The 18336-nt window shown below is 42.9% G+C and overlaps 3 protein-coding genes across 7 annotated transcripts in view; 1 reads left to right on the forward strand and 2 right to left on the reverse strand.

Annotated features, from left to right (window-relative positions):
- The window catches only part of USP13 (ubiquitin specific peptidase 13), a 45810-nt gene extending 37397 nt beyond the window's left edge, over positions 1 to 8413 (reverse strand). For 4 of the 5 annotated variants that reach the window (XM_085233402.1, XM_085233401.1, XM_085233400.1 and 1 more), the window contains exons 1-2: positions 8258 to 8413; positions 794 to 919 (exon numbers count right to left, since the gene is read on the reverse strand). In XM_085233402.1, the coding sequence (XP_085089528.1) occupies positions 794 to 919; positions 8258 to 8413 (282 nt within the window). Of the gene's footprint in view, positions 1 to 793; positions 920 to 7558; positions 8132 to 8257 lie in introns of those variants that run through there. The other variant, XM_085233403.1, reaches the window with a different exon arrangement.
- A 1444-nt stretch (positions 8414 to 9857) lies between these two features.
- On the reverse strand, positions 9858 to 13073 carry NDUFB5 (NADH:ubiquinone oxidoreductase subunit B5). Its single transcript, XM_010716903.3, has 6 exons — positions 12912 to 13073; positions 12563 to 12651; positions 11613 to 11679; positions 11242 to 11303; positions 10504 to 10610; positions 9858 to 10095 (listed from the first exon to the last, which is right to left on the reverse strand). Exons 1-6 carry the CDS (start codon positions 13024 to 13026, stop codon positions 9975 to 9977), a joined length of 561 nt encoding a protein of 186 aa, XP_010715205.3. The 5' UTR covers positions 13027 to 13073; the 3' UTR covers positions 9858 to 9974.
- A 69-nt stretch (positions 13074 to 13142) lies between these two features.
- On the forward strand, positions 13143 to 16283 carry MRPL47 (mitochondrial ribosomal protein L47). Its single transcript, XM_085233406.1, has 7 exons — positions 13143 to 13258; positions 13406 to 13551; positions 13882 to 13942; positions 14247 to 14343; positions 15053 to 15183; positions 15499 to 15594; positions 15976 to 16283. Exons 1-7 carry the CDS (start codon positions 13158 to 13160, stop codon positions 16091 to 16093), a joined length of 750 nt encoding a protein of 249 aa, XP_085089532.1. The 5' UTR covers positions 13143 to 13157; the 3' UTR covers positions 16094 to 16283.
- Positions 16284 to 18336: the final 2053 nt, after the last annotated feature.

The following is an 18336-nucleotide window of genomic DNA, read 5'->3' on the forward strand; positions in this document are numbered from 1 at the left end:
TAAGTGTCCAAGAGAGACAGAGTTCACAGGAGAGGGAGCTAAAAACAAACCCAGTGCCTTCCATAAAGTTCAGGTCAGAAGGCATAAGCAACTCTTTAAAGACAAACCACACAAGAACAGACGTTATGAAGCACTGGTTATAAATTATTATTGATATATTATTATTGATAAATTATTATTGATATGTAATGATAATGGAAGAACAGCAAACAGGAAATTTGTGTGCATACATCTATATGTGTGCAGGGGTAGGACTGAACAAGGGCAGTGTGTGAGCTCTAGGAACTAGCATTAATTTAAGATTTAGATCACAGGTCAAATCACAATTAAGGCTCATGATTTAATGGCATAGGAATCTTAAAAAAACTCATGTCATCCTAAGCCAAAATCTCATTAAAAAAAAATCTCAGAAACTTCCAGCCAAATCTGAGCCAAACCAGTAATTCTACTCAAAGGCAGATCTCTAAAAAGCACTCAGTAACACACAACATATACGTAACATGTGGAAGCATATAGTGAAAGAGTTCAGTACAAGTCAGGCAACTACATGCATCTTTGGGCAAAATCTGCCTTTAAGGGGAGCTAAAACCCCCTTCGGGGTTTGTGACTCATCTTAGAGCTGGAACTGTATGTTAGTTTGTGATCCAAGCACCTGAATTTAATATCCAACTCCGCATCTGAACATGTCCATTTCTGTCGTTCGAGATTTGGTCTATGCCGAAAATATGTTATTGAAACAAGCAGGAGACAGAAGATCTGCCAGACTAGTTAGTTGGGAAGCCACAAGTCTCACCTCTATCACATGTCGTTTCAGATGCAAATACACACACTGTCCTGTTTTCCGGTAATGCCTTTCAATGTGTTCCCTTCCAAATCCCAGAAACGTGTTCATGCACACATAGAGACCTCCTTCTGAATCCTAGAAGGAACGACACAAACAGTTACAGCATAGAAGGAACTGAAAGGACAAAAAGGACTCAGCAAGCAGAAAAAGCAAAGAAATGCAAACTCTTCTTGCAAGCAATTGTGGTTTTCATATCACATCACAACTGACTTACATTACAAGCCCCCTAAGAACCTTCCAAGCCATATCACAGTCTATAGAAACCCAATGAATCTGGTTATGTTTCAACTACAGATTAGTGACCACCCAAGTTGGAGGTGTAGAAGACTGTTAAAAAAAACTCAATTTGAGTGCTCAATCCATGAGGATTTCTAGGCACAGGAATGTATAAGGCATAGAAATAACACAACACAGACATTTGGTCAAATTCTTGGCAGGGGAGGGAGCATTACATTGCAAGAAGGATGCTCCCAAACAGAAGTGTGGCAGGTCTAAATCCTTGGATTCAGAAATGACTGTTAATCACAACCTTGTCTGAGAAAAAACAGATCTCAGGTGATCTTCTAATTCTTAAAAGTGGTTAACAAAAGTCGGTAAATGTTTCGTGAACATTGTTTATTATCTGAAAGAGATTCTCTCCATCCATGCGAATAAAGTTCCTGGAGATGAAGGCACTACAAAGGGACAGCAGAGATGTATTCCCGGTACCAAGTACAAACACTGACGTTTCAGTAGCACAGCCTGGCAGGAGTCCCACTACCTTTTACCCTCCCAAAAGCTGAGTATTGATGTTGGCTGGTGTCAGGGACTTGTTCCATTGTAATGCTGCTGCCAGATCTGTCCTACATCACTCCCACTGCCAGGAGGACTTTCAGTCATCCAGCTCATTGGTTTTGGGTCAGTTTTTCAAGCCCTCTCTAGCACATATTGTTTCAAATAGATGGTGCATAACAAAAACTGAGCCTTTCCCAAGCACTGTGACCTTCCCTCTATTGTGATCTCATCTGTGCTACCGGATAGTACAGAACATCTCCTGCTAAATACCTCAGGAATAGCATGAACTAAGTTAACCCGCAGACATCGTAGAGGGGGAAAAAATAGAAAATAAAAATCAGTATCTCTAGAAGAAAGCTACTGATCACTCCTAAAAGTGACACTAGGCTCACACATACAATTCTGTATTGATGAGAACTGTTATAGCAACACCTGTTTTGACAGGATACCACCTGAGAGCACCACACCTAAACCACACTCAGTGCAACAAACCAAGATGTTCTCTCCCGACAGCTGCACCTCTCCTCAGCACTCCAGCAGGCAGAACCACCACAGGGGGAGCACAAAGCTGCCTGTCCTGCCACACCAGCTGTGGCACGAGTGGCAGAGCTCCAGTCCTGTCCAGTGGAACAAGCAGAGGAGGGCCAGTCTGGCAGATCACAGCTGATCCCCAGTACTTTCCAACCAGCAGCAGGTAAGTACACCTTTTCTCTTCCAGAAAAGGAAGCTGAAGGGCTAACAGTGTAGAACAGTTCTTGCTACTTTAATGCCTGGCACAGAGCCTCTGGGCCCTCACAAGTCTCTCCCCTTCTACCACTGCCACAAAATTCAGTTTGAATGCATCACTATTAGTTTTCCACAACCCATTTCAAAGTCCAATACCTACCACTTCCATAAGACTTAGAGGATTCTAAACTTCCAGCTGATCCAAAGCCCTCACTCACATGCTATTCATTCCAACATGCCCATTTATATCAAGGCTATTAAAGCCTGAAGAACTGCCACCAATAAATCCCAGTACTTCCACAGCAGTGTGCAGAATCCACAGAGCTGGGGAACAGAACACGAACCAGCAGAGCTAGGACCACACACGATGGGAGAGAAAGGTGCTTTATACCAAGACTTTAGAAAATATCTGTCTCCTCTTAATGTGAAGCAGAGCATACAAGCTTTGGCTTTTCAGATTTAGTGGAAGGATGAACATGCAATGAAGGCTATTGCTTTGGCTTTACCCATGTCAGCAGCACAGGAAGTTGAGCTGAGCATTCCAGGATTCTGATCTGGGAGGTGAAGCAAAGGTTTAGACTCTCTGCTGTTCATACCTAACATGTGCCATGAAGTCATGCATTTAGCAACTTCGATATCCCAGTGATGGTCTCTCTGCATAGCACTGGTTACCTCTTTACCATCTCAGGTCTGACTTGCAAAACACTACCTGAGATTTTATTTAAGCGGAAACAAGGAAAAACCACCATGAAATTTGGAAACCTTGACAGCCAAGACCAACATCTCTGTTGTCTTGAGTAAAGGAGGTTGGTGAAAAAGAAAATCCCACATCTAGTTCTCAAAATAGGCACATATTATATTTAAAATGCAATGCATTGATTTTAAATTCCATGCACTCAATTCTCAGGTTTATCTATTTTAAGGGTGTTATAGTTTGGCTGTCTGCTTTTACAGCCTGTATTCCAAATCCTTTTGAATTATCACCTTCTGTGAAAAAGTCAAAGATGTGTTCCCTGGAAGAAAATCCATATGTAAGCCAGCCTAAATAAAAATATATTCCTTTGTCACTCCACAGTTTGAGGAACTTTGTTTACAATTTTGTTTTCTTGGAGACCATTCTCTCTTTTTTGGAGGGAACCCATGAGACCACAGAACCTGTGTTGACAAGCAGCCTATGACAACAATCTGACACTTTCAGCATGAGCTAAATGTAGAGCCTGATTAAGTTGGTTGTGGTTACTAACAAAACAGTTCTTTCTCCCAGAGAACACAGGCAGACTATTCTCTCACGCAACTTGGAAAGAAGTGGACAGAGCGTTCAAAAGCTGAAAAGGTCACTGCAACAAAGAGGCACACGTAAGAAAGTCACCTATGCGTAGTGCTGCACAAAGGATGAGATCCTGCTTGGTGCTCAAAGCACACTTGCCTGATGTAAGAGAACTTCAGTGCTGGTGAATTTAACCCTACTGAAAACACAACCAATTCTGAAAGGATCAACATTTGACGCAGGCACATAACTCTTTGTAACTGACATTTAGTTCAGACATGAAAGTTAATGCTGGAGAAAAGCAACGTATCTCTATCACTAAATATGCTATTTTACACAGAAGAATACAGCTGCTTGTGCTGAGAGACAGAAATAGGAGTTTCAGCAGGTTTTGGTTGTTTTTTTTTTCCCCCTGCACTCTTGCCGCAGCGCCTAGAGAGCTCAGGACAAAGTGGTATGCAGACATGGTCTTCCCTTTCTAGTCCAGTCTGAGTAGCGGGGCTTGTACTTGCTTCTGCTCAGGCCTTGATCACTGCACCCAGAAGGTCATTCAAGAGAAGAGCAGACTTCTTAGCCTCAACAAAAGGGAAAGCAATTGCTCTTCACTCTGTTTCTTCCTGCTCTTTGCTGCTAAGCTGGTCACAGTCACAGCACACCAGATGCTTTACTAATAGAGAAGGAGATATGCTGTCCACAACAGGGAGAAAAGCATTTAAAAAATTCATTTTTCTTCTTTAGATAATACTTCATGGTTTACAGAGGTAGGATGAGGAATTAAAGGGGTAAAGAATTCACAGCAAAAGAGCTAAAACGTGGCAGAAAGTCCCTTCTCAGGCCTGAAAAACAGCAGGAACGCTAGTGAATGAGGGGTCTGGAAAACACAAACACCAGTCCATCAGGAGACAGAGGCACCTCACTCCAAACACACTCATGGCACAGACACCAAGAGCTTTCAAACACTACTAACTCAATAAGGATTTGAACTACTGACCTGTATCTTATTACCCAACTCTGAGCCACTTAGTTCCTTCGTTGCAGTCCAAGGTTTAGCAGTTTCAGCTCAGACTGAGATAGCTCAGACAATAATGAATTCATAAAAACGGAATTGGTGTGGTGGATCTACTAACATGGCAAACCCTTACAGACTTGGGCACAACGACTGCTGTACAGCTGTTCATTTTAGCCTCAGAATGAGAAACTTGCTAATAAGAGTATCAGAGAAGAGAGTAAAATTGCAACTTAAATCCCACTGAGGCTCCATATCTCAAACACAAGGAATGAAGAGGTTGTTCATTCTTTTGCCTATGAAGTCCTAGTCAGGACAGATTACTCGTTCTGCCACATCTACAAAAAACACGACCACGAAGAACTGTTACAGGCTCTAATCAAAGTATCTGTTCATCAGTAATCACCATAATTAATCTGGCTGTGTCCACAAGGCTCCTGATGTAAAATGACAGGCCAATCTGTAATATATTTGGAACGATGACAGTAACATTCCTAGCATACACATATTGCATCAAGTTCCACAACAGTGTAACTAAATGACAGACCTTTTGTTTCAAGACAGGCTTAAATGAATAACAGAATTTTCAGTACTTAATATTCATCTAAACAATGTTTAATACCTCATAATGAGGCCGTCTCTCTGTCATGCATCAGTACCACTGACATGGAAACATGACAAAAAACAAACTGGCCAACCAACTGAATACAACAGCACAGAGATGCTGCCAACAAAACAGAAAGTCCATTTTCAAGTTTGATTAAAAATACATACTAACAGTGAAGAGGACTTTGTACTACTGGAACTGGTGAAAGATGAGAGATGGGAGAAGAGGTGGGTCAGCCAAGAGAAAAAGAAAAAAAGCTTCTACAAAGTTACTATTTGATCTCACTTTGTGACTACAATACACAAAATCCCAAACAGTTTGAAGAAAGACTTGCCCACCAGACAGATCTCCCTGAGATGCAACAGTACAACACCGCTCTGATTTTTGCAGATTAGCACTCTGCAAACCAATTCACTGCCTCAGTAGTTTCGAAGTCATTTTGCAATGAGGCCAAAAACATCTGTCTGCAGAAATCAATTTGTCTCAGTATATTCAGTCCTCTTATTCATTTCCTCACTGCCACTTGCAGCCCATCAATATAAGCACGACATCTGCCTACTCTTCTCAGTCAGAGGCCACAGCGACTTTCTAATTTTCTCCGGGGAACACTGACCAAAGGAACACCCAGACAGGCAGGATTTATTTCTAGGCAGTTACATGAAGCAGTCATCAATATCCACGTATACTATGAGCTCTCAAGGACTGCAGTCTCAGTTGTGCTGTCTAATAAACAGCAATCAGCCCATTTTAGTTTTTGGAATAGTCCTAACACAGCCATTACAGAGTTCTCAAGCCACAATAATGAAGTCAGCAAGATGCACAAAGGAAGCTGCTGTCAGCAGCAAGGTTTTCCAGCAGAGCAAAGCCAAGTTTTCAGTTGCATAAACATACACAATCCTGTATCTACATGTATAGGACCCAAGCCACCTACTGAACCAGACAGCTTGCCTCTGTTGGACTGTGCTGTAGCAGCAACCTGTGCCCTTTGTGGGGAATGCTTCAGAGCACCTCCACCTAGAATGTGCACACTCTGCACATAAGCCTTTTTTACACTCCAGTTTGTACCCCTTTTCTAGCAGTCACTTCTCCTTCCAATGTCACAGGTCTAAAATGATCAGAAGTCTTTGAGATGAGAAACCCATTAAAAGGTGGATTTTCCAGTTGAATATTATAGCTCTGTAAAAATTACTAACAGTAAAAGGACAAATGCAGTCTTCCTCCTCTACAGTTTCACCAGAGTACACGAAGTCAAGCTCATCTGCCAGAGGTCACTGCAGAGAAAGTGAGAAAGAATAAATCCCCATCACAACAGCACAGGTCACCAGAAGGGCTGTGCATCAACTCTGAGAAATAACAGGCAGCAAATTTTATCATTCCAGTTGTATGAAAGTGTACAAAAGGCAACTGTAGCTCCTCAGCCCATCGCTGGAGGGAACCTAAAATTTTACCTCAGATAATAAAAAAACAAAGGATGTGTTTTTAAACGTGGACTATTTGCACTAACACTGAAGCAAGAGTAAATACCTGTGTATCTTCTTTCAGAAAGGGCAGACAGCTCCATAGGAGGAGGCTCACTGTGGTTATATGGAGCTGACCCAAGAAAAGAAGTCGCTAAGCCACTGTGATATAAAGCACACCAGGATCAACACCTTCGTTCGGCCAAGGCAACAAGCTGAGCCCCTCCTACACTCTCCTTCTGAATTAAGGAATTAATTAAAATTAAAACCAAAAGCTAGCAATTTTCAAATCTGTGCTCAAAAGCGTTTCACCTGAGAAAGCACCCATTCGTCCCTTAGAACTGTCATCCCAAAAGCAGCGCCAAGGATCCATCAGATTATACAGCAGTGAAAAAAAAATAAAATCTTTTTCCCAATCGAACTCAGCAGTATGGGCTGAAGAGCCACAGGAAACAAAAGAAACAGAGGCTTGATTTACACTAGGACTGCATAGGTTCAATCCTGACTTTTGCTCTACGAATGCCTACAATACAATTTTTTTTAATAGGCTCTAATCGCCGAGGGCAACATTTTCAGAAATCTGAACTCTCTTCCCAACAAAATCAACAGCACAAAACATTCTTGAAAGCTGCACAAAGCCATCCTAACACCCTCTTGTTACATTTTGTTACCTTTGCCTAAATTCTGCCCAAACATTTCACTTTGTTCAGGTACTGCTTTTCTAAACTTTTTTTCTGTGTTTGAGGTTTCTTGGGGGATTGCTTTGCTGTACTTTAACTGGTAGCCGTATTTGACATCCCTTCCTAGTAGTTAATGGAACAATTTTATAAAACATAACAAAAGCCTGAAAGTTACTAAGCACGTCGACCCTGCTTACCTGAGCAGAAACCCGAAGGAAGGGCTGCACTACGTTGATTCCCCTTCCACAAGAACCAACAAAACTTGTTAAGCACATAACGCAATTAGTGCCTTCGCAGCAGGGTCTGACGGGGCAGCTTTAATCAGACCGCCCGCAGCCAGGGCTGCTGGGTGACACTTGAGAGCCGAAGAGCGCGGTAAAAATAACCTCCCTACAACAAGGGCTGATGAGCACCAGACAGCTGAGTCACCTTTAAAGCCAATTTTTGATTTTCTGCGTTAGAAGGAATTACCAAAAAGAGGCGGGGAAAAGACATAGAAATCGCCGAGGCGCCTTTCGTTGGCTATTCCGTAACGGAGCCCCCAAGCCGCGCTCAGGCGGACGCCATTCGGACATCAAGGCGGAGCGCTCGATAGCCGCCGGGAAACCTCAGCTTCACGTGGAGCACCGATTTCGAATACGACCCCGGCTCCATTTAAAACGAGTAATTTCCGAGCACCTGCTCCTCAAACACATCCCGGCCGCCACCAGGAGGTCAGGAGAAGCGGGGCCCGGCGCGACTCCCGCGAGGGGCGGCTGAGGGGAAGGGAGGGGGCCGCAGCAGGCGGAGGAGCGGAGGGGCGAAGGCCGAGGGGCGGCCCGGGCGGGGGCAGGCAGGGCAGGGCGGGGAGGGGCGGCCCCGCAACCCGCGGGGAGCAACGGCAGCGCTGCACTCACGGGAGAGTCGTAGGAGAAGGCACACTCCGTCTTGTAGACCCGGTCCCCGGACTTGGGCACGCGGATGGTGGGCATGTAGGGGACCAGCAGCTCGCCCAGGTCCCCGGCCGCCATCTGCGCGTCGCCGCCGCCGCCGAACAGCGCGGCCCGCTGCATGCCGCCTGCCTGCCTCCGGACGGCGGGCGGGAGGGCGAGGGCAATGCGGGCGGGAGGGCGAGGGCAATGCGGGCGGAGGGCGGCGGGGCCGGGGCAGGGCGCGGCGGCGGCGGGAGCCGGGCCCGGGGGAGGGGAGGAGGAGGAGGAGAGAAGAGGCTATTTTTAATCCAATGGCAGCGGCACCAGCTGCGGCGGCACCGGGGGGTCCCGGCGGGGGCGGAAGGAGGGGCAGAGCGGCGTCCGCCCGCCCTCAGCCGCCGGGAGGTGCCGCGGGGCCGGGCTCGCGCCGCTCCACAGGGCGTTCCCGCCGGGCTGCGTCCGCCGCGCGGTGTCGGAAGGACGGACGAGAGCGGGGGATCCGCTCTTTTACCCGGGAAGCCTTGTGCTCTTTATCGGCCTCTGTCGTGACTGACGAAACGTTTGTAAAAGAGGAGCGCCGCGCTAAGAAAGACGAGCTAACGTGGAAGATCGATGCAGGCAAAAAGGACAAAGTCGATCCCGTCTTTCTGTTTGGCAGCGCTAACGGGGCGGGCTTCGCTGAAGACAGACTGCGTAACGCTGCTTCACGTTATTTGGTACTACTTCTAGCAGTTGGAAACCACAAGATTCAGGGATTGCTACGGGATTTGGAGTTCTCTCCTTTAAAAAGTGGAAACGGGCAATGTTGGGTCGCACGCTGCAAGAGATGCTACACTCATCCTCCTGAGGGATTTACAACCTGAGGGCTGCCGCCGTTAGAACCGAAGGGAACACATCCCTCTAGCGGCAGAAGGCTGACAGATAAACAGTAACCTCCTCACTATCGAAATACTTCACAAACGTGGGATACAGAAACAGGAAAAAAAAACAACACGAACAGAGCGACGTAATGTGTTCCAACAGGACCTCCTTCTGCGTGATCTACACTGAGAATGGTCTGGTTTGAAGCAATGCATAGAAGTCATTCATCTCTGCGTTTCTACCTTTGAGAAGTCTTTGAGACTGACTATACAGAAGGAGAAAGCAAGAAGCAGACAAGCAAGTGAAAGAGAAAACAATAGCAGATGTTGAACAACATACAAAGTGAAAGATGTGTTTGACTACAGTGAGAAAGAAAACACTTGTCTAAAACAATAGATACAATCTCGATATTCCAAAGATCTAAAAGAATTTTCTTCATTTTTCATTAACTATTTGACACAAGGCAGCATAAAAGAAAGAAGCCCTTACAGTGTGTTACACCTTTCACTTTAAAACTTCAAAACTAGTAGAGGTCACATGATAACTCGTAAAATTACCAACTTGTTTCATACTAGGGAAAAGGGCCATTCTGTATTAAAGCTCTGGAGAAAATGAATAATTATTAGCAACTAACATAAGGCATTTTATCTGATTAATACCTTCAGCAGCTATACAAGTTGAATTTTCACATAACTTCTTTCAACATATCAGAATCAACGAACACTTATTTGCGTTTTTTTAATTTTTTATTTCCATCATTAAACAGCAAGATGTGCGCTCCACAGATAAACCGCTATTTGTTGGTATGCATTTGAAACTGTACATACTACCTTAAACCTGTTCAATTGTCGGGTGTTGCTTTCATAGAATTGTCAACAAGATTTTTATCAGGTGTTTCATACTGATACCAAGGTCCATCTCCCCTCTGTCTCATCAGTCTGCGTGCCTCCAACTCCATCAGCCTGAAAGAAAGAGCACCATTTACACTGAACATGAAATCTATTGGTTTTGATCAGATTTGTATCAATGTTTAACATCTGGGCAATACTGAGAGCAGCAATGAGTTTAGCATCTACAGTTCATAAATATTAATTAAAACATAGGTACTAAGAAAATACAAAGAGAATGTTATCTTACAAGACTGCCCTTGGATTATTCCAGCATTGGTGATCTTAATACCAAGAAGGCAGGGATTACAGATACTGTAACTTCCGCTGTGGCAGCAGCCAGTACAGCAAGCAGCAAGTGATGTATAAGCAAACAGGTACTCTATGCCAGCATCCAACTAACAAAATATAAACTATATTATGTATTTAAAAAAATATATTTAAAAAAAAAAGCATTTAAAAACACCTTAACTTCTAACATACCTCATTTCAGCCTTTTTTGCTTCAATGTGGAGAAAAGCCATCTCTTTCTCATAGTTCTTTTCAGGTGGGTCAAGGAGGTAACGAGCTATCCAGCGACTTATAGGGTGCTGGAAAATATAAAAACAGAAATTTTTAATGTAATTTCCAAATAGAAATGCCATCATACTAAAACTATTTGACAAATTCCCAATCCTGAAGACATGATCAACATTATGGTGCTGTCATTCAAGTAATAATAGGAAAGTTAAAAACATGGTCAACTATTTGTAAGATCAGAACTTTAAAATGGTATATTTATTTTGCTAGTTTTTAATGCCAAGATAAGCTGTAGAAGAAAATTTCATAGCAAATTAAAAACAAGTTAACAGAAGACACTCGATTTATTTTCTTTCTTTGAAATAAATAAACTGCCACTGTCATCACAGAAAAGAACTCCAAACCTCTAACTGTAACTAGTAACATTTTCAAGTATTGCTTCCACACGAAGTCATTTCACTGGGAATAAAAGTCTGAATGAGTTGAAACAGCCATAGTATTACTGCTAAGTTCAGCTGCGCCTTTTATCAAAACCAAAGTGCTTACAGCAATAACTCTGAGTTTTCTGACAATCTGAGCTCTGCTACACCTAGTGGTAGGTATGTGTCCATTCTCATTACCAGTCTCCATTCATTTTACTCCCAAAACTAGTGCTAAGAGGAAAGCTGTTCCTCACACTACTCCTTTACACAATACACTCACTTTGTAGTATTCCCAGTGCTCTGGAATATAACCTTCAGGAATTTCTGCAAGTTCAGCTTCACCTGATAAAGAAAACAGGGAAGGATCATTTCATGCAGTTATTTATTCAAGTATTTCATATTCAGCCTTTTGCATTAAAAAAACATAAATCACTAATTCACATCAAGAATACCTAATTTCTCAACTTGAAAAACTGGACTTGTATTTCTCAGTGCTTATACAGTATTACCATAGATGTTGGGCATATTTCATAGTCCTCAAAACAGCAAGCCTCAAAAGATCTGTTTTTTTCTATCCAGCATGCTTAATTTCCATTTATGCATTTACTAATCATGATAATATACTTAGCTTAATCACGAGAGAGCACGCACCAATGAAGACGTTGACGTATGTTATGAAAATTGCCACTGGTATTCCCGTCAGAAATATATAGAATCTCTGTAAAAGGAACAAAAAGAAGAAAAAACAGCATGGAAAAAAGTCAGAAACTTGACAGAAGTTAGATGAAATTAGTTTGAAAGCTACGTAACACTGCCAGTAATTCTTAGATTCACACTCATAGTCCAGACAGAAATGTAGTGCCATTTGCCGGTTAAAATGAGTTAATTAACAAATGAGAATACAGGAACAGTGATGCTCTATCAGTCCATGGGCCTGTTTAATTCACCATTCAACCTCCCAGAGAGGTCAGTGTCTGCAGAAGCAGATAGTAATGCTTTCCCCAAATGTTGCCTCAGCACCTGCTGCGGACTGGCTTCAGCATTTCACAGTAACAAGGCACTAATACCAGTGCAATATCATCCAACACGAATACGGCACTGCTCACTTTGGTAACTGCAGAAGACAGATAAAGGAAGCCCAATCACACTAACAGAGCAGGATCAGGTTGGCTATTTCCCATCATAATGGGCTTTATCCAAAACCTTGCTTCTCAAGTGTTGAACTCAGGTCATATTCCTTAGTCTAAATTTTTTGTGTTATTGATAACTGGAGGCAAATCCTGCAGAAAAGTAACCTAAGATGTTTTGAAAAGAAGGTTGAACTTGTAAGCAGCTGCAGATTATGCATATATGAGTACGGACACAAAATTTAAGAATGCTAACACAGCACCAGCTCAACCACCCATCGCAACCTCTGCCCCACAGTCCCATCCTGGTTCTTTTTATTTCACCAGACTATGATGTTACAGCACAGGACAATACACTTTTAGAAGGACAGAAAATTCTCACTTGTGTGAACAGTGCCAGCAGAAATTATATTTTAGGCATTCCGACACAGAAAGGAATGTTATACTGAATACGTTCAGCCTGCCTTTACTCACCAACATATTCAGAAACCGAGTATCATAAAAGCTCGTCGCCTTGATGACGAACATTCTCTTCCCATGGCCGCTGCTGTATCGCACCGGAGCTGAAAGTAGAACCGAAGCACGCACGTTAATCCCGTCAGTGAGCGCACCAGGCCGAGGCCAACAGCGCAGCCCTCGTTACGACCTCGGCACATCCCCAGCGCGGTCCCCGCTTGCTGCCACAGTCGGAGGCCCCACACCCGCCCGATTCACGTCGCGGCCTCCCGTTCCCGCTCCCCGGGTCACCTTTCCCTCCGCTCCCCAAGGTCACCTCGCACCCAACGCTCCCCACCCTACGTTCCTACAGCCACCAAGACCCTACCGACAGTGCCGGTAAGACCGACGGCCCCGGAGACGCGGGGGAGACGAGCGCAGCCCGCCGCCCGCCGCGCTCCCCAAGCAGCGGCCGCCCGCAGCAGCAGGCTCATGGCCGCCATGGCCGAGACTGGCACGGGGGCGGAGCCGGATGACGCGATCGAAGCTGGGCGGGCGCCATCTTAGCTGAGGGCAGAGCGTCGCCTATACTTCCGGCGCTCTCGCGAGACGCCATCCGCGGCGCCGAGGGAAGATGGCGGCCGCCACGGCGATGGCCGCCCTGGGTCGGCGTCTCGCGGGCGCGCTGCGGCTGACGGGAGCGCGGCCGAGCCCGGCGGCTGCCGGCCTGCCCGGGTACGTACAGGGCGGGGGCTGCTGATAGGGCCGGGCTGGAGGCGCGGGTTGCGGCGGGAGTCCCGGGGAGAAAGAAGGATTTCGGCTGTACGAGCGGAATGCTATTTTTTGCTATGAAATGTCGCTTTTCCTTTAATTGCTGTGCAGCTTCACACTGAAGCGGTGCCACGAGAGCCTGGCGCAGGCCGAGCCCTTCTGCCACGCAAGATTTCTGCACACTACGCTGCCTCGGAAGGGCCTGGAGGAGTTCTTCGATGACCCAAAAAACTGGGGAGAGAAAACAGTGAAGTCTGGTGAGTTCCGTTCAGCGCTTCCGATCCAACGCTCCGAGGCGTTGGTGTACGACAGGATTTGTGTCCAAATACACGGCACTGTAAGAATTTCTCACAGAGCTTTCCTGGTTCCTGGCCTTGAGCAAACACGAAGGCACAGTGCATTTTCAGTGTATTTACATCACCAAAACAGAGCTGAATACCCTCCAGGGTGGCTTCCGAGATATGGCTCTGTTTCAGCAAGACAATACTTGTTCTGTAGTCAGCTGAGGCTGCAAAGAGCCGCTTATCTTTTCAGAGTATGAAAATTTGATTATTCTAAATCAGTGTTTTTTTACTTTTATTTTTCAGGGGATGCATGGAATATAAAGCAGCTAAGGGCCAAGAGCAGTCAAGACTTGCACAAACTTTGGTAAGTTTTATCAAAGTAGCTTATCTTCTTTAAAAGCAGCTCTTTTATGATGTACTGTTAACACTTCCCATCCACCCACACCTTTTCTCCAAGTGAACCCATCTCCCTCAGCCTCACCCTGTAGATTGGATGCATCAACTATTTGCTGACTGGCTCCAGTTGGTCAGTGTCTTTATTTTTTTACTATAAATTCTACAGGATATGGGGATGTAGGCTGGATAACTGCTCTGTCCAGCAGGCCAGTGAGTAACTGCTGCTCTAGCCAAAAGTTATTTTAAAGCATTTTCTGTATTTTCTGATCTAGGTATGTCCTACTAAAGGAAAAGAACATGCTTTTAACTTTAGAACAAGAATCGAAACGACAGCAGAAGCCCATGCCAAGTCCAGAACGATTAGAAAAGGTAACTGTTGTCATATTAGCTGAAAATGTAACTTTAAGCAAAATTGATGCATGGAAGGTGAAGTGCTTTTAGGCTTGTTAAAGACCGTTTTTTAAATTTTTTTTTGTTAGCACGAATACAAATGCTTTGCTCAAGCAACACAGGGGAATCACTTGTCATAATAAGCATTTTTCTGTCTTCACTCACTGAAGCTGCACTAGAGGATTTCTAGAAAATCCTTAATAAAATGTTCTTTACAGCTTTCTACCAGTCAGCAGACACTGAAGCTGTACGCAGACAACAAAATAAAAGCTATATTAGCAAGAGGCTATTACAAGCCATCTGATAGAAACGCATACAGCAGCTATTTGCTTCTTCTGCTTCCTTCCTTTCCCTGCTTCCGAGCTCTCTACTTTCATCATCACTATCAGAACAGTCAGCTACTCTTTCATTTCATGCTTTTTTTTTCCTCCCTCTATCTGTTCTATTTGTAACTTAGCTTTGTAAAGCACCCATTCTCTAGTATGCTAGCACATAAACCCAATTAAGCTGTTTCACTTAGCCACAATTGTGAAAATACAACAGTTATCTAGTTGAGTTCCTAGTTGATTTTACCTATGCTTTCCTTTGGATTTTGTCAGATATCCATTTGAGATTTTTAAGTTGTAAGTTAAGTTGTAAGCAATATATTTTGTTGTTCCATCATCCTAAAACCAGGTCTTATTTCCAGGTACAGAAGTCTATGAAAAATATTGACTTGGTTGTCAGAGAAAGAGAAATTGCTCTGAGACTTCTACAAACTGGCCATGAAAAGCCAGTACCTGGAGAGTGGAGAAATGACTTCTTGGGACGCACCTACTGGTACGGAAAAGATAACTTCTCTTTTGTACATTTGAAGTTCTCCCATGGTATCTCTCTTGGTCAAGAGAAGATCTGTATATTACATAAATGCAACTAGTAAACATGCTTCTAAGATGATGCTTTGTTTACTTTCATACTTCTGTATGAAAAGTAAGGCTGTAACATGCTAAATGATTCTGTGGCTAAACTCAATCATTAATTACAAGTTCTGGGCTGTACTGATCAGACCATGCTTTCACCCAAGAATTTTCTATCAGTGTCTTGGAATTCTACCAGGCTATGCATTCTATAATCACTTTTGTGTGTCTTTAACAGGTATTCATACAAGGAATGGCCAATACCATGGTATCTGAACAAAAAATACAAAAAAAGGAAATTTTATTATTTACCTCATGTGAACCGCTTCATCAGGTAAAAAATCTTTTTTAATTGAAAATACTTTTGTTATGTACCTCCTTCCACTTTACAAGGAATTTTTTCTTTTAAACAGATAGTAGACTGAAAACAAGGCTTTTGTCAATTGCAGTTTTTTATCTTAGTTAAGAGATTTAACTGCTTATGAAGTTGTAAGTCATTTCATATGCAAAATACACGAGGTGCCCCCTAAGACTGTAACTGCTGTAGAATTCAAGAGCAGAAGGTAGTAAGGAGTCTGCTTTGCAGGCATTTCTGCTTATTAAAAGCAAATTAAACTAATACTGAAGTCATAGTCAATGGGAGCCGCTATTTGATAAGTGAGTTTATTAGGGACATTGGACAGTCTCTGTTTCTAACCACAATACTTTATTTCAGGCTTAGACTTGAAAAATACTTACGTCTAAGGAACAGAAGGCAAAACTTAGAGAAGAAGAAGCAGAAACTCTTAGAAAAAAAGTTTCCTCACCTTGCTGTAAAATCTCAGAGCCAGTAACATCCTGAAGAGTGCTGCAAGCAATTGTCTGAGTATGTTTGTGACCGGAACATGGAAGCAAGTTCTAAAACCAGTGAACAACTTGACTGAGCATTCCTTCATGGCCTCCATCTTTATTTTATCTCACACTTAACCTAAATTTAATTTGTGATTTGAAATTAAAAAGCTACTTCGGTATGTAATTCAAAAATTGATTGTAACACTTGTTTGTAGAAACATTTGCAAAGTTATACCTTAACCAACTACTATAAAAGTGAATCATACCTTACTAACAGTAAAAAGCAGCCAGATGAAAGTATGAAGTGTAGGGGGTATTTAGCTGCTTTAGTTTAACGAATCTGTACTGAAAACAGAGTTTTATGAGAGCATCTGAAGCTCACATCCCATACCTTGTTCCCTGATCTTCTGTGGCACTGGTATCATCACCTGTTATGTGTATATTCTGCACAAACACACAGGGAAAATACATTGTTATTAACTGAGCTCTTCCAATGAGCTGCAAGGAACTTTTTCCCTACTGTGAATCTGACTCATTAACAAACTATTTAATATCAGCTCTTAAGAAATGCATCTTCACACCTACATTTCTAGATTTTGAATCTAGACCACTTCAAACACAAGTGCGCTGTTTTTTGCGGTAAGCCAAGTGTAGGAAGACTGGTAGTAGTCTTCTCTGCAATTGAAGTAGAAGGGTAAGGAATCCTTATCAATATTGCTCTCACTTGGTGGTAAACACTACTTCATGGCAGCTTTTAACCTTCAAATGAGATGGTGTAAAAATTTAGAATAAAACAACCTTCTCAATAATTTACTATGCAGTATCATCTGATAAAACTGTAGATACTCCAGGGGAACAGAAAATGAAGCAGATAGATCTATCCCCACCACTGTGACCTTCAGTTAATTCTCTACATCACACAAAATACCGACTTCATAGTCAGAAACTCTTTAAAATGGTGATAAAGCCCCAGAAAATATTTTGCTCCTCATACAGTGTTAGGCCATTCACAGATATTGCCATTGTACTGTAGTTTTATAAAGATACAAAGTAGATAATCACTAAAGCTTAAGTGCATGCCACAGAAGAAAAACTTGAAATTTATATTCAATTCATGGAGAAACAAGTTCAAGAGAACTTTCTCTTCTCATTTCAAGCTACAAACTGTCAGATCAATTTCAGTATTTCAGTGATGCTACAGTAACTTCTAAAACAGTTCTGACCTGCTAAGATACAAGTCCAGCTGACATTTCACATTCTACTTGAATGCAAACTTAATCATGTCTTTTCCTTCCAGCCTGACAACAGCAGGCAATTTGTCATGCAGTGTAGCTGACTTAAGTTTGCCTCATTTGCTGACAAAAGTACAGTTTGTCAAAAGCTTCAGAAACATGAAGCAAGCAACTTTGTTCAAGAATCAAATGATGTTTATTATGATATGACAAAAACAGGCTGTTTTGATAAATTACTTTATTGCTTGGAGGTAACATGAAACTTTTCATCTAGAGGTCCCATCCCTACTTACCCTTGAGGTTCTCTAGGATATGAAAATGTAGCAGTTTTGTTCACATATCAGTTAAATGCTATTTGGTTTTTCACAGCCTTTAAAATAAAGAGCAGAACTCCACTGTGCCACAACACAGAACATCACACAGCTATGAAATAGAGCAAGCTAAACAGCAACACAGAGCTGCAGCTTGATAACAGTTTCTGCTGAAAAAAAAAAAATAAATCCCCCACTTCCTCTGCCCAAGCACACGCACCCCCATGCTAATTGCAGGCACTTACTGACCTAGCCAAGTCAGCTAAGAGAGCTAACCCAGCAATAAACAAATTGTGACTGCACCCCTAAGTTACAGTTCACTTTAAAATGTAAAGCCACATCCTGAGGTCTATGACTATTTTGCTAGTCTTGGAAAGAATTCTCTGCCTTACATTCCCTGCCTCTAAAAAGCTCTGCTTCTCATCTACATCACTAAGGCATTCAGCATGTTATATACATTCTTAGAAAATAGCTGGAAAGCAGTAATGGTTTACTGAATGAAATAGCTCTATAATGGAAAATTAGCAGACCAGTGTGTAATATAACATTCACTAAATGGAATGTAACACTGTCAGAGGGTAGAAATTCACACTGAACTGACCCACCTATAGCAGATTAGTAAATACAAACTCTGATTTTTAAAACGGAAGAGTAACTTTCTCTGCAAGTACTCACAAGGTTGCTCAAATACAGAAGAGCAAA

The sequence above is a fragment of the Meleagris gallopavo genome, chromosome 11 (genome assembly GCF_905368555.1).
Source record: "Meleagris gallopavo chromosome 11, MGAL_WU_HG_1.1, whole genome shotgun sequence".
NCBI classification, from domain to species: domain Eukaryota; kingdom Metazoa; phylum Chordata; class Aves; order Galliformes; family Phasianidae; genus Meleagris; species Meleagris gallopavo.

Bases quoted from the DNA above. Each gene is read 5' to 3' on its own strand.
- NDUFB5 (XM_010716903.3), bottom strand. From the start codon at position 13,026: ATGGCGGCCATGAGCCTGCTGCTGCGGGCGGCCGCTGCTTGGGGAGCG. The intron at 11,680-12,562 runs GTGAGTAAAGGC...TTCCTTTTACAG, and splicing joins CTCGGTTTCTGAATATGTTG to AGATTCTATATATTTCTGAC. The intron at 10,096-10,503 runs GTATGTTAGAAG...TCTTTCTTTCAG, and splicing joins GCAAAAAAGGCTGAAATGAG to GCTGATGGAGTTGGAGGCAC.
- MRPL47 (XM_085233406.1), top strand. From the start codon at position 13,158: ATGGCGGCCGCCACGGCGATGGCCGCCCTGGGTCGGCGTCTCGCGGGC. The intron at 13,552-13,881 runs GTGAGTTCCGTT...TTTATTTTTCAG, and splicing joins AGAGAAAACAGTGAAGTCTG to GGGATGCATGGAATATAAAG. The intron at 14,344-15,052 runs GTAACTGTTGTC...TCTTATTTCCAG, and splicing joins GTCCAGAACGATTAGAAAAG to GTACAGAAGTCTATGAAAAA.